The following is a 12,448-nucleotide window of genomic DNA, read 5'->3' on the forward strand; positions in this document are numbered from 1 at the left end:
CTTACAGTCCAGTCATTGGCTGCCCTTTAACCTACTTTTAAAGCAGTGACACAAATTTAAATTGATTAAAAAATTTCAGAGCTAAAGCTGAATAATTCACTTAACAGTGTTGTCAAGCTCATCTTACATTTCAGGGTCATGCTTTGATCTTAAGTAAGGAGGACAAGTAAGAATACCCTTTGTCAGCATAAAGATGTCTAACTTCACATTTTATCTCTGAGATATCTCATTATTAGGACAAAAAGTGCAGTTTCTACATCTCAGTTTACCTATATAAAGATGTAGAAAATGAAATAAATCTGTCACTTTGGGCTTAAATTTGTAAGAAATGTGTAAAATTACAGAGAAGTCTGTGACCTCACTGCCCAGACTGTCCTGTAATTATAAAGAAAGTTTTTGTTAATTCCTGGGAAATTTCCTATTTTTGTTTATTTTACTGTGGACACAGTAAAACTAGACATTTCTATGGTATCATTTAATTGCTTATCTGTTACTTCATCATTGTAGTATTAATGTGTGTGTCTTTATCAGGAGGATAAGCTGTAACATTTATGAAAATACAAAAACAATTATTGCCGGGCCTTATATTTGACACTCCTCCCCTAAACCACTGGTATTCGAGATTGAAGATAATCTCTTAACTTTTCCCAGTAACACGTGAGAGCATGTCCGCCTTGTGGCTTGCCGTCTGCAACGCAAACTAAACCTTACCATGTACCTCAGTGCCCAGCGCACCCACCCTCCGCACAGCTGTGAGCAATGAGCATCCTGCCCCCTCCTCCCTCAGCATCAACCCCCCTGAATGCGTGCGTAAAAGGAAAGTTTACCGAAACCGGTTGGCTGGGCGGTGCGCGCGCACACCCTCTCTAGAGCCGGTGGATGAACTTCAGCTGGATAATGGATGAACGCATCAGACAGACAGCTAGCAAAATGCACAGCGTACTATGAACTCCAGATGTCAATGTATTGGAAGTGAGCACCCGCCCACGACGAGTGAGTCACACTCTGAAGTAGCTGAATAAGTGAGCGACAGTGCGGACGGGGAGTTTCTGCGTGGGGTATTTAACTTCTTTCTGGTACTTAAAGCTCCTCCGTCCCGCGGTGTTTATGGAGAAGCGCAGCATCGAGCTCGAGCCGCCACACGGACTGACAGTTGCTGCGCGAGGCGCTGGTGTCAGGAATGGATAGCGCGCGGGATACCTGCGGACGCTCGTGCGCATCTTATTAAAGTTGCGACACTTCTTGATAGACGAGGCTGAAAACTTTTATTTGTCCTGAGCCAAAAGTCGGAGAGAAGAAAACGCGAAAAGGACACAAGCGCTTTTTGTGTTGTTGTTGTAAAGCTGTAATCTAACCTAAAACACACAGTGCACAGTGAAGCACTTTTACCGCCTTTAGGCTTCACGGGAAGCTTTGAAGTGGAGAAGATGAGTCAAGAGGTCCCGAGAAGATTTCAGATGCTGGTTGTGCTCTGGTCAATACTTCTTGTGAGTGTGGTGACAGGGTTACCTACCAGACGCAAGAATATTGCCCACAAAGTAAGTTCTCTTCTCCATTTTTTTCCTTTTTCTTTTCCCTTTCTGTGTGTTGGCTTTTTTGTGGCGTAGAGTTTAGCAACAAGTTAGAAAAAGCCATAGATCACACTTGCCACTGACAGGCAATTAGCTAATGCTTTGAAGTTTTTGCTGATGGTTGTAAAATGTCTCCTGAGTCCTGTTCCTTTTATTACTACAATAGCTTATAAAATTGTACCAACATAATTTTAAAACTAGAGCACAATAAAATATCAGAAAGTTGGTGCTTAGCTTTAATTTCCCATTCAGCCTCTTGGTAATATAACTGCTTGGTGCAAATTATTTAAGTTATTCACTTTGTTTGCAACATTTAAAACTTATGTTGTGCATTTGTTTGTAATTTTGTTTGCTGAAATTTAAAAATCACAAACACCTTAATGAAATGTTCTCACCCTCTTTTTCCAGGCATTCTTTAATCAACTAAAGAATTTCCACATTAGAAATTTGTTGCCTTCTTTTGTTCCACTGCTCTCTCCATGTATAGTAAGGTTTGCCATCTCTGGGCATTCACTCTGCTAAATCCAAACTCTCTGCACACACACACACACACACGCACACACACACACACACTGTGCGGTGTGTCAAAGGGGAATGTTTGTGTTACACATGGACATATTTGGATATCAAAGTCCGCTTGTGTGTGTTTGTGTCAGGGTTCAGTTTTTGCCTTTGAACTCTCTCCTTCTTGTGTGGCCTCCCATGGATGCCCTATTGGGACTTTCTCTCTCTCTCATCATCTGCCTGATTGATGTCAAAGCAAAAAGACACAAGGAAGGACTCATTAGTGACAAGAAGAAAATAAAAATCTTACTGTGGCTGCTGTGACTGCTCATTTCATTCACCAAAAAGCCAAATGTTGGCGACTCTCTCTGCCTGTGACCCCCCTGCATGTGTGAGTGGTGGATGAAGAGGGGAGATTAGCAGAGGAAGACTGCGGGAGGAGGAGGACAAGCTCAGTATGGGTTAGGGTGCCCAGTAAGAAGATGCTTATGTAACCAGAGAAAGGGAAGCCTTAGGCATCTCTCACACTGGAGCTCAGGTCAAGTGTCATTCATCTGATTGTTTACGTTGGCTCTTTTTTGTGTTAATGTGGAATTTCCTGTTTTTGCCTTTACCCCCATGCCTCGGTGGAGAATAGAGGGAGGGGCGTTGTGTTGAAGTGGCCTCTTTTCCAGATACTGGGACCTGTTTGCCCTCTTCTGCTTTGTACCCCCACTACACATACCAACTTCCACTACCTCACCCTGATTCTACCAGGCATGCATTTGTTGTCCTCTTTCCATTTACACAAAGATGGTGATCAAAGAGAGTCCATAGTTTATTGTTCTTCTGTAATGGTTTGGAAACAGCCAAGTGCAGGACCCTTTGATATCTGCGGGCGCATAAATCAGGGCTGCCATACTGCATACCCCCCTCCCCCAAACCCCAACCGGATCTTGTCCCTACCCCTCTACTCTGGCTCACCCCATCCAGTCTCCGGACCTCCTCTCCCTAACCTAAATGCGTGTCAGCAGCAGCAGTAGCAGTGACAGTAGCCCAACATTCAGTCTTTCCGGGCACTTAAAAGCAGGACGCTGCGGTTTGCCAAAAGGGTGTATTGTCAGGCTGTTTCGAGAAGAAAATCCAGTCCCCAGGCCAGAGCCGAGTACCCCCGGTGCATCATGCAGTGTCCCTGTTAAAACGCACTGCATGCCATCAGCCATGATGCCTTTGATCAGAGGAGCCCCACTACCAAGAGGAGGAGATCACGATCAGAGAGAATGAGGGGGAGGACGAAAGGAGGAGGAGAGTGATATACAGGGCGAAAGAATACAGGATCCAGATGTGTAACAGGACGAGATGAGGAGGGTGTGAAAGTATGCGGTCTCTTTCATGACTCTGGACTTGAGATTTTGTGTGTGTTTGGTTTGTGTAAGCCCGTTATGACCTGTATGGACTAAGGTCAGGTACAGGGATAAACGCAGCAACGTGGGGGTGAATTTTTACCAGCGAAATCTTATATCAGACATGAGATGTAATGTTGAAGATGGTGAATCATTAGATCTGTGTGTGGGGGGTGTTGCCTGTTGGGGGGGGGGGGCACAGCAAGTTGGCGGTCTTCTTTGGCTGACTATGTATTGTAAAGTTATAAAATGTTCAGTAAAAATCACATTAAATGTTCATCTAAAAATTCTAAAATCCAGTAAACATAACTGTTTTACATTAGTAATATAAATACAACTGTAATGTTACTCACCGCTACTTATATTCTTACAATTAATGTTAAAATTCTTGCTAAAAAGATGTGCACCATCGCTATTTTCAGTCAACTTTTGTTGTCATTTCTTGTAAGAAAAGTAGCAAATAGTGCAAAGAAAACCTAAATGTTTCCAGAAAAAAGTATCTGTTTGTCACCACCAGCTTACACATATTTGAGGAGGGCTCACCTTTATCCATCATTTATCATCCCCGACAGGCACCGCCTCCTAACCAGCTTTATGTGTTCACATTCTTGGATTTGACTGACTACATAAGTTCTTTATGGGATGATCACAGGCGGTCCCTGAAAAGTCTGCCCTGTTCTCGAGGCCATAACCATAAATCATGAACTGACTGGTCATTCATTAAAGCGTTTCTTCTGCTCTTTAGCCCACCGACTGCCACTGTTGTGCTGAGCGTACCACAAACTGGCACAGGTCCAATCTGAAATTCTTGTCAAATCATATGTTTGGGCCAGTTAGCTCTTTCACAGGATGACAAAAACATGAACGAATGGCAGACAAGGGTTCATTAGGGGTTTTTGTTTTTTTCCTCTTTACCAGTGACTGTCATGAAACAGTCATGTGTCCTATTAGATTTAAAACAGACTAAGCAAAAAACAGCATCACATTTTAGAGACTGCATTCTACATTTGGTACATGTTTCCGCAACTACCCACTATTATAATGTCACCTCTAATCACCATTAATCTCGGAGATCAGCGATTCTTCCTGCCGGCCTTCCTTCTTAGTAACTGTAAAACCTGAAAGGTCAAATTAAGCAGTGGCAGTAGCGGCGGCAGCACAGCAGGTTCAGACACACTCGCATCAGCCCAGGGGTCCCACGCCTCCCAGGCCCTCTCATTAAAGCTAAAAGCGGATCTCTCTCTGGCACAGGACCCTCTTTGTCCACGGCCTGGATGGCATGACTGTTGTGGGAAAAAAAAAAAAGAAAACGAACCGAAGGCTGGGTGATGACTTGGCTGGTTAGTGGATGCCCAGGGGCCTTTTGGAATTGCTTACCAAGCTGCAAAGCGGTGGATGGTGTAAAGGCTTTCTTCCTGAAAACTGAACACTAATTGTTTTTAGACCCTTCAGTAAGCCACTATTAATAATAGATCTTTCTTTCTGCAACCAGCCCTTAAGCAGCAGACACTGGTGGTGTCTGCAAACTTTGTCACCTTGCAAGCAGAATCGCACCTAAAGAGTTTTTCTGTCAAGTGTTCTTTTGGTTAGTTTCTTAAATTATTCCAGTAGATAACTTGTGCTCACTGTAACCTGCATTTACCTGTTCTTTCCGTCAGGCTCATGGCCAGTCAATTCATAGTGGTGGTGTCCAGTTTGCCTCTGAGGCTTTGGAGCAGCAGAACCAGGTTCAGAGTCTGCTGCCTGAGCCCCACAGCCACCAGAGGAGGTGGTCTCACCCCCAGCACCGCTCCCTTGGTGTTCTTCCACAACCTGAGCCTGAGGAGGAGACCAAACCTTTTATACTGGATCTGAAGAACTTTCCAGACCTGGCCAAAGCTGACATTAACTCACAGAACCCCAACATACAGGTTAGTAGGGACAAGGGAGTCACGTGATATTACCTCTATGTTATATGTCTAGAGGCTAAAAGGAAACCCTTTAATGTCTACAACAAACAGATGAAGACACAGATTTAGTCTTTTCTATGATCTCTGCAGGCACTTATCTTCTCCTGTTTGGTCAGAGTATTCAGAATGCGAGACATAGTTTTACCAATCTGCTGTACATCAATATAAGTACAGAGACATTTGATTTCCGAGGAGATTTTATGTAACATAGACCTACAAGACCTACCCTAGGCCGAGGATAACAGCAAGAATATACCCAGCTATACTGAAATGACCATAGTACTCGATCTTCAAGCTACTTTCTAACTATTCATTTTACAACAATTACAGAAACATAGCTTTTCTCTTTAGTCTCACTGCTGTCTGGTCTTTACATCAGCTGAAGTGGGCCCTTGGAAGTACTGTGAATCTAGGATGAGTCATATCGAGGTAATGAGAGGTAGTTATCCAGAATAAAGGTTCGCATTCTCTCCCTGAGAGGATCGTTTAGTTGACTGAGTGCTCATGCTTACGTCTGACTGGCTTACTTAGATCCGGAGAGCGGGTTTCCTGACTAAAATACCCTTCCAAGGATTTGACATGGTTGATTTCTTAAGAAGAGTTGTAAGTCAAGCACTAAAGCTGCAAAAAGTATATGCTGTACTTTTTCATAACCGCAAAAGCAGATTTATTGTAGCGATATTGAACATCTCAGATGGATAATATTTGATTATCTTTCATTGACTCCAAATAATTCATGTAAGCGTTGTTCATGCTGTCCGCAGTGATATCAGTGACACTCTCTTATTTTACTCAGGTGACCATTGAAGTAGTCGATGATCCTCAAATGGAAGTGGAGATGGACCTTGCCAAGGAAAAAGATTGGCTACCTTCCTCTTCCTCCTCCCCCTCATCCACAGTAGATTTGCTCGGAGGCAAGAAGCTTTTCTGGCCCCTGTTTTGGAGTTACACCGATTCCAGCGAGGACAGCAACAGCCGGTCGGGCATGGAGGAAACTGGCGAAGAAGAGGAGGAGGAAGATTACTCTTTGGATTACGGTAGTGAGGAGCCCTTACCCAGCGGAGTAGGCGGGGACTGGGATACTCACTGGAACGAAGGCTGGGATCCAATACAGAGTTACTATGGTAGGTTTTGCCAAGTGGTGCACTCTCTGTGTGTAACTAAGGCCGTATAAACACAACTGTTTCTGTTTCCCAAAGGAAAAAAAGGCTTAAAAATGAACCTTTGGACACTAAATAGCTCAGTAAATCATATTGAAAGCGATGAAGATGGTCCTGAAGTAGAGCTGGAGAAAGAAGTGTAGCTTAGAAAGACTGCATGTTAACTGTAGTCACAGTCACAGAGATCCAAACAATGCTAGCAAGTGAGGCTGCATGAGCATTTGAATATGAGGACATTGTGGGTTATGGGTACTTTGAAGTTGACACTGGTTGTGCTGGTCGCAGAGGCCTGCCTTTTGAAGATGGGTCTGATGCTTTTGCTAACGGCAGCGTGAGGCCGGCACTGTTCCCTGGGACAAAACAGCCCTCTGCTTGTAGACAATTAGAGGGCAGATTGGGAACAGAGAATGACAGCGGCCATTTGTCCGGCCCTTTCATCTTTCCCTGGGACCCCTCGGGCCCCCCTCAGACCCTGATGGTCCTCAGTACCCTCGGCGGCTTGGCCTTTTGAGCGAGTTCAAGAATTTCGGGGTGCTTTAAAGGATCCACATAACTAGTGTTGTGTCTCAGCTTGCACAGACAATTTGTTCAGTTGTAAAAATAGTAAATAGTGCGAGATGAGAAGAGGTCAGATTTGTACAGTGAATGAAAAGCAAATTAATTCAGTGCACAGCCATAGACTCACCACAGCATGAAAGTTTTAGTCGTCAAAGGTTTTCCCATAGATACAAATTTGTGCACAATTAATCTATTTGTGTTTTTGAACAGTTATGAAGGTTGACGCTGCACAAAACTCCTCTATTTTATTGTAATGCAGTAACAGGTGCTTAAAACTAGGTTTTACTGTAATGCTTTTCCTCTGTTCTTTATATCGGTATATAGGCTCCATCTGTTTAACTGTTGTGCGTATAGACGAGCGAGCAAAGGCAACAATGCCTATAAAGTGGTCACATCTAAAGGCTTGGTGAACATAAATCAAGGATGTCTGCCTTAGCTTCTTCTATAATTAAGACTCTCCTGAGACCTCATTCCTGTATGGCCACATGGCGAGTTGGCAGCGCCCACAAAGTAAAATTGGGTGCTCGCTACACCCAAGCTGGTATTTCTGCACCCACCTCGCCTTTAATCAAGAATGACTTGTTTTCAGTGTTATTAACACCACAAGGAAGCATGGCGCGGAGGCGGACAGCCACAGCACAGCTTTTCTCTCTCTAATTTTACTGAAGCCTTCTTAAAAAGAACACGGGTTTGCATGGGAAAGGTTAGACCAGGAGAAAATTGGGCTGAGGCAGTCAGGAAAGTTTGAAAGCTCATTTTGGATTAGCCTGTCGAAGTGCGTGTTTAGTTCATAGCAACACAAAACTGTGTTATTGTATTTTGCCGGTTCTTCCTCTTGTGCTTGTAATTATTTATCAACACTTCGAAGCTGCTTCCAATTAGCTCCACCTATTACAAAAGGAAGGTGCAGAGCTGCTATTCTAATCTTCTCATCGCCTCTCGTAATCTCTGCGACACTTTTCCCGTTGTGTAAATTCTGTTGTGCTTTAATCTTAATAGGCTTTTTCTTGTTTGTGTGGAATAGGTTTTGATCAGTAGGAAATGAGTTCACAGAAAATGCTTACATTTTCAGTCTCTGATGCGCTGATGAAAGCCACAAGGCTGAAACACGTTTGCATGTTTGTGTGCGTAAGAGCAAATAAACGAGTGAAGTTAAAATCTGTTAAGCACTACTTGTGTACCTTTGGGTTCCTCACACTGATGTTTACATTTTCTCTTCCACAGAGAAAGACATAGATGATTGGACACCCTGGTCTCCCTGTTCAGTGACATGTGGACATGGTGAGAGGAAGAGGACCAAGTCCTGTGGGTACTCCTGTACTCTGACAGAAGCTTCTAAATGTGACCTGGAGCCCTGCCCGGGTAATATTTTACTTCCAAGCATATTTTACTTTAACACGTGCATTAAATATTCAGATTTTTATTCTGATTTGCAGGGCTTTTTTTTTCACTAATCGGCTAATCTATCCCTCTCTATGTAGGTGATGTCAACACTGTGGTAGAGCCTTTCCCTTTCGAAATGGAAAATGGCACAGAGCCTTTTGGAACAGGTGAGTGTTTATTCGGGAAGTTTTCCATAACCGTAAAAAAGGTTTCTCAATCAGATATCAGATATATACTGGATCTAGATTAGGCTTACTCAGTAGTGTAAAGCAGATGTATACAGATGCAAGTATAGGATTCAGACTTGACTCCATGGTGTCTGTTCGTCTGTTCATGCTCTCAGCAGTGGCAGAGATTAATGCGGTGTTGCTGTCTTCTTTCCAACAGATGTAGACAGCTGTGAGAAATGGCTCAATTGTAAGAGCGAGTTCCTGCAGAGGTACCTCCATCAGGTTTTGTCTGAGCTGCCCAACTGCCCCTGCTCCTACCCTTTCGAAGCCGCGTACACCGTGGTCAGCGTCTATGATGACGCTCACGGACGGCCGTTCCGCTGGCACGATGCCAGCGGCCCCAAGGAGCGCCTGGACATCTACAAGCCTTCAGCGCGCAGCTGCATCCGCTCGGCACTGTCCAGTGACTCGACTACCCTTGCGGCACAGCACTGTTGTTACGACGACCGCGGGAGGCTGATCACACGAGGAAAAGGCGCAGGCACGCCGAACCTGATTAGCACCGAGTTTTCGCCCGAGCTGCACTTCAAAGTGGATGTGCTGCCTTGGATTCTGTGCAAGGGAGACTGGAGTCGCTTCCATGCGGTGCGACCACCCAACAATGGACTGAGTTGCCCAGAAAACCCCCACGAGGACGTGTTCATGAATGAACTCGAAGAGGCCAGGGAGTACTGAAGGACCACAGCCAAAACTACCACTTCACTCAGAGAGTCAGAGGGCCCAATCCTAATTTGAGGGGAGGTAGCCTACCTTAAAAGTCATGAAATATTACATCAAAGCCACCTATAAATAATTAAATAGACATGACTTGAAGGAAATTTACAGGTTAGGAGTTTTGCGGAGGTTTAGGATTATTGGTGAAGTCTGGTTTCCTCAAGTTAGGATTTGGCACAGTATCCTTATATCGGCCTCAACCAAGCTGAACTAAAACAAAAAATACATTGTTGTCTCATCACTTGCCAACCTGTTACACATCTGGCATGACACCAGGCTCTTTCTCTTTATATTCAGTACTCTCTCCTGGGTGTGTGTAAGCATGATGTCTGCTTACTGGCTTTTTTGATGCTATCTTTGAGCGCTTGTGATTGACAACACCAACATTAAGAAAACATCCTGATCATGCTTATTGTAGATTTTACATGAGGAAATATAATGAATATGAGCTTGATTGATTGATGGAACAAGCACATGGCTTGGACAGTCCAGGTGATAACTAACTATGCTGCTACAGTATAAAATCCTTCAGGTTTTACAAAGGCATTATAAAGTGGAACAAGACATTAGTTTCACAGGACACATTCATTCAGCCAGTCCTCTGAGTTACTTAACTGAAGTAGGAGGTTATTGAGAAATTTGAGGTCTCAGCCAGACAACTAAGCTAAAAGGATTTGGAACATTCATTTGCAAGTGCTTAGTTTGCTAGAGAGAATGATGCTATTAGTCTTCAGGTAGAGACTATAAAAGAACAGAACATTTGATTTCAAATGCTATTTCACACCGATTGATTTCAAGTGTTTCCACACATTTTCTTTCATTGCCAGGAAGTATATGTGATCTGGGTGCCAAAGAGCTAAAACAAAAGTCTGACTGTTGGTGCCTGTGTAAATCCCACCTCCGTATCTCCACGCAATGTGGGGGAAAACATTACGTTCTTTTAGATTGTGTCTCTGCTATCTTCTCAGGGGGGGACTAGCTGACCATCACAACAAATTTGCTCATTTACCTCGACAGCGGAGCACTATTGGATCTTGTACAGTCTTGTGGGTAAAGATTAGTAGAGGAGTGTTGGGTGTGTAATCAATAATTGCTGAACAGATGATGCTTTAGTGCAGTTGGAGTCCTTTGATCCCTGTTGTTGATGAATTGTGTGGTTTGTTGTTTAAGGTCTTTGAGTTTATGTACAGTGCTTGATTGGATAGAAAGGACATCGCTTCTCAAATAAACATCCCTGAGAGGTCATTCGGGTAGCGACCCATAAACAGGCTGACGCAGGATACTGGTAATAGTCTCTTACCGTTATATGGTGTGTGTTCAAGTGTGTGGCTTAAGAGTGTTAAGTGTGGCTCGTGAGATTGATCAAGCGACTGTTTAACCGCTCTCAGAATATATTTTGGCTTTGTAGCTACAGAGGTTTTTAAACACTGCACATCACTTAAACAATCCTCACTCCTATAACAGCCTATCAAATGACCTCATGCGCCACTTGTCCTTTCTATCCAGTCTAATTCTATGGATGTCTGCTCCAAACCTTTATCTTTTCAGGAAGTCTGCATCCAGATGCATTTTTGCAATCATGCATTTGCATTTTGGTATCACCAATTCTAAAGAAAAGGCACTTTACTTTTGCCATTTGTTGATGAGAGTGTTATTGTGAAGGGAAACTCGCCAGAAATGCTGCATTGTTATATGAAGGTGCATATATACGTATAACTGTTCTGTTGAGAAAAGCATGACCTTTTTGTGACTTCTGAATCTAGTATTACATATATGGTGTTGTACAGTATTTATTTGTCTGTTCTTGTTTTTTAAGTTTGCTGAAGCTTTGAAATGACTCTACTCTCATCATGGTGCACTAGTAAGACTGAATAATGAAGGCACCCATTAACTAAAGGGAAACCTCCTGCCTCATATCACTACATGAAACAACAACAGGTGTCTGTGTTTTATTCTGTTCTACTGCAGTACTCTATAAATATGTTGCAATTATACTGAAGAAATATATATATAAAGACCTTGCATTCATCATCTGACTCTTGTGGTGTTTCTTTTTCCACTCTTTAGGTACTGTGTAGTAGAGCCAAGCTGAATGCTTTAAAAACATGAGCAGCCTGAGACTGCACGCCTCCGCCAAGGCTGAAATTTCCCTCAACAACATGCATGAATTGAATCCCTGTATCCAGACAGTCATGTGGATCTGGATCAGCTTGTGATATAGCAATATAAAGAGGATGTCTGTCACTTCTAGTCATTTCTATTCCATAAGCATTTGGAAAGAAATGATTCTGAATGTGCAGTTTTTTCCTATCTAGCAATGGTAAACAATCCTTTAAAAAATTCCTGGATGCTAATCCAGATCCGTACTGAGACTTCTAGGGGCGCCAAGGCCTACGAGGGGGACTTGAACCCAACAAACTGAATGTGAGGAAAACAGTATGTAAGAGTTCAACAATATGTTACTAATGCCTGGAGTGGATACAGTTTTATATCTAAAATTTAAAAAAAAAAAAAAAAAACTATGTAGGTTACAGGCTTAGTCCAAAACATGTGAAGGATACACTCACCCAACAACTTTATTAGGTACACCTTGCTGGTAGTGGACCCCCTTTTCCCTTCAGATCTACCTTCATTCTTTGCGACAAAGACGCAACAACGTCCTGGACACATTCCTCAAAGACTTTGGTCCATAGTGCCATAACAGCATCGCAGAGGTGCTGCAGATTTGAAATCTACAGCCAAGAATCCCCCCCCCACACACACACACACACACACACACACACATTACACCACCACTGGAGAGGCAGGATCGATCCATGCTTAAATTCTGATGCTACCATCTGAATATCTCAGCAGAAAATCAAGACTCATCACACTATTCTTCCAGTCATTTATTGCCCAATTTTGGTGAGCCTATGTGAGCTCAGTTTCTCATTCTTAGTTTAGGGAAGACACTTGGTGTGGTCCAATCTGCTCCAAGGTTCGACACGTTGTGTG

The 12,448-nt window shown here is 43.3% G+C and overlaps 1 protein-coding gene across 1 annotated transcript; it reads left to right on the forward strand.

Annotated features, from left to right (window-relative positions):
• Positions 1-10: 10 nt before the first annotated feature.
• On the forward strand, positions 11-11,951 carry ism2b (isthmin 2b). The gene is made up of 6 exons (XM_040017333.1): positions 11-1,538; positions 5,116-5,367; positions 6,203-6,530; positions 8,349-8,486; positions 8,606-8,674; positions 8,895-11,951. Exons 1-6 carry the CDS (start codon positions 1,428-1,430, stop codon positions 9,410-9,412), a joined length of 1,416 nt encoding a protein of 471 aa, XP_039873267.1. The 5' UTR covers positions 11-1,427; the 3' UTR covers positions 9,413-11,951.
• The last annotated feature ends 497 nt before the right edge of the window (positions 11,952-12,448 follow it).

The sequence above is a fragment of the Simochromis diagramma genome, unplaced genomic scaffold (genome assembly GCF_900408965.1).
Source record: "Simochromis diagramma unplaced genomic scaffold, fSimDia1.1 OVJJ01000802.1, whole genome shotgun sequence".
NCBI lineage: Eukaryota > Metazoa > Chordata > Actinopteri > Cichliformes > Cichlidae > Simochromis > Simochromis diagramma.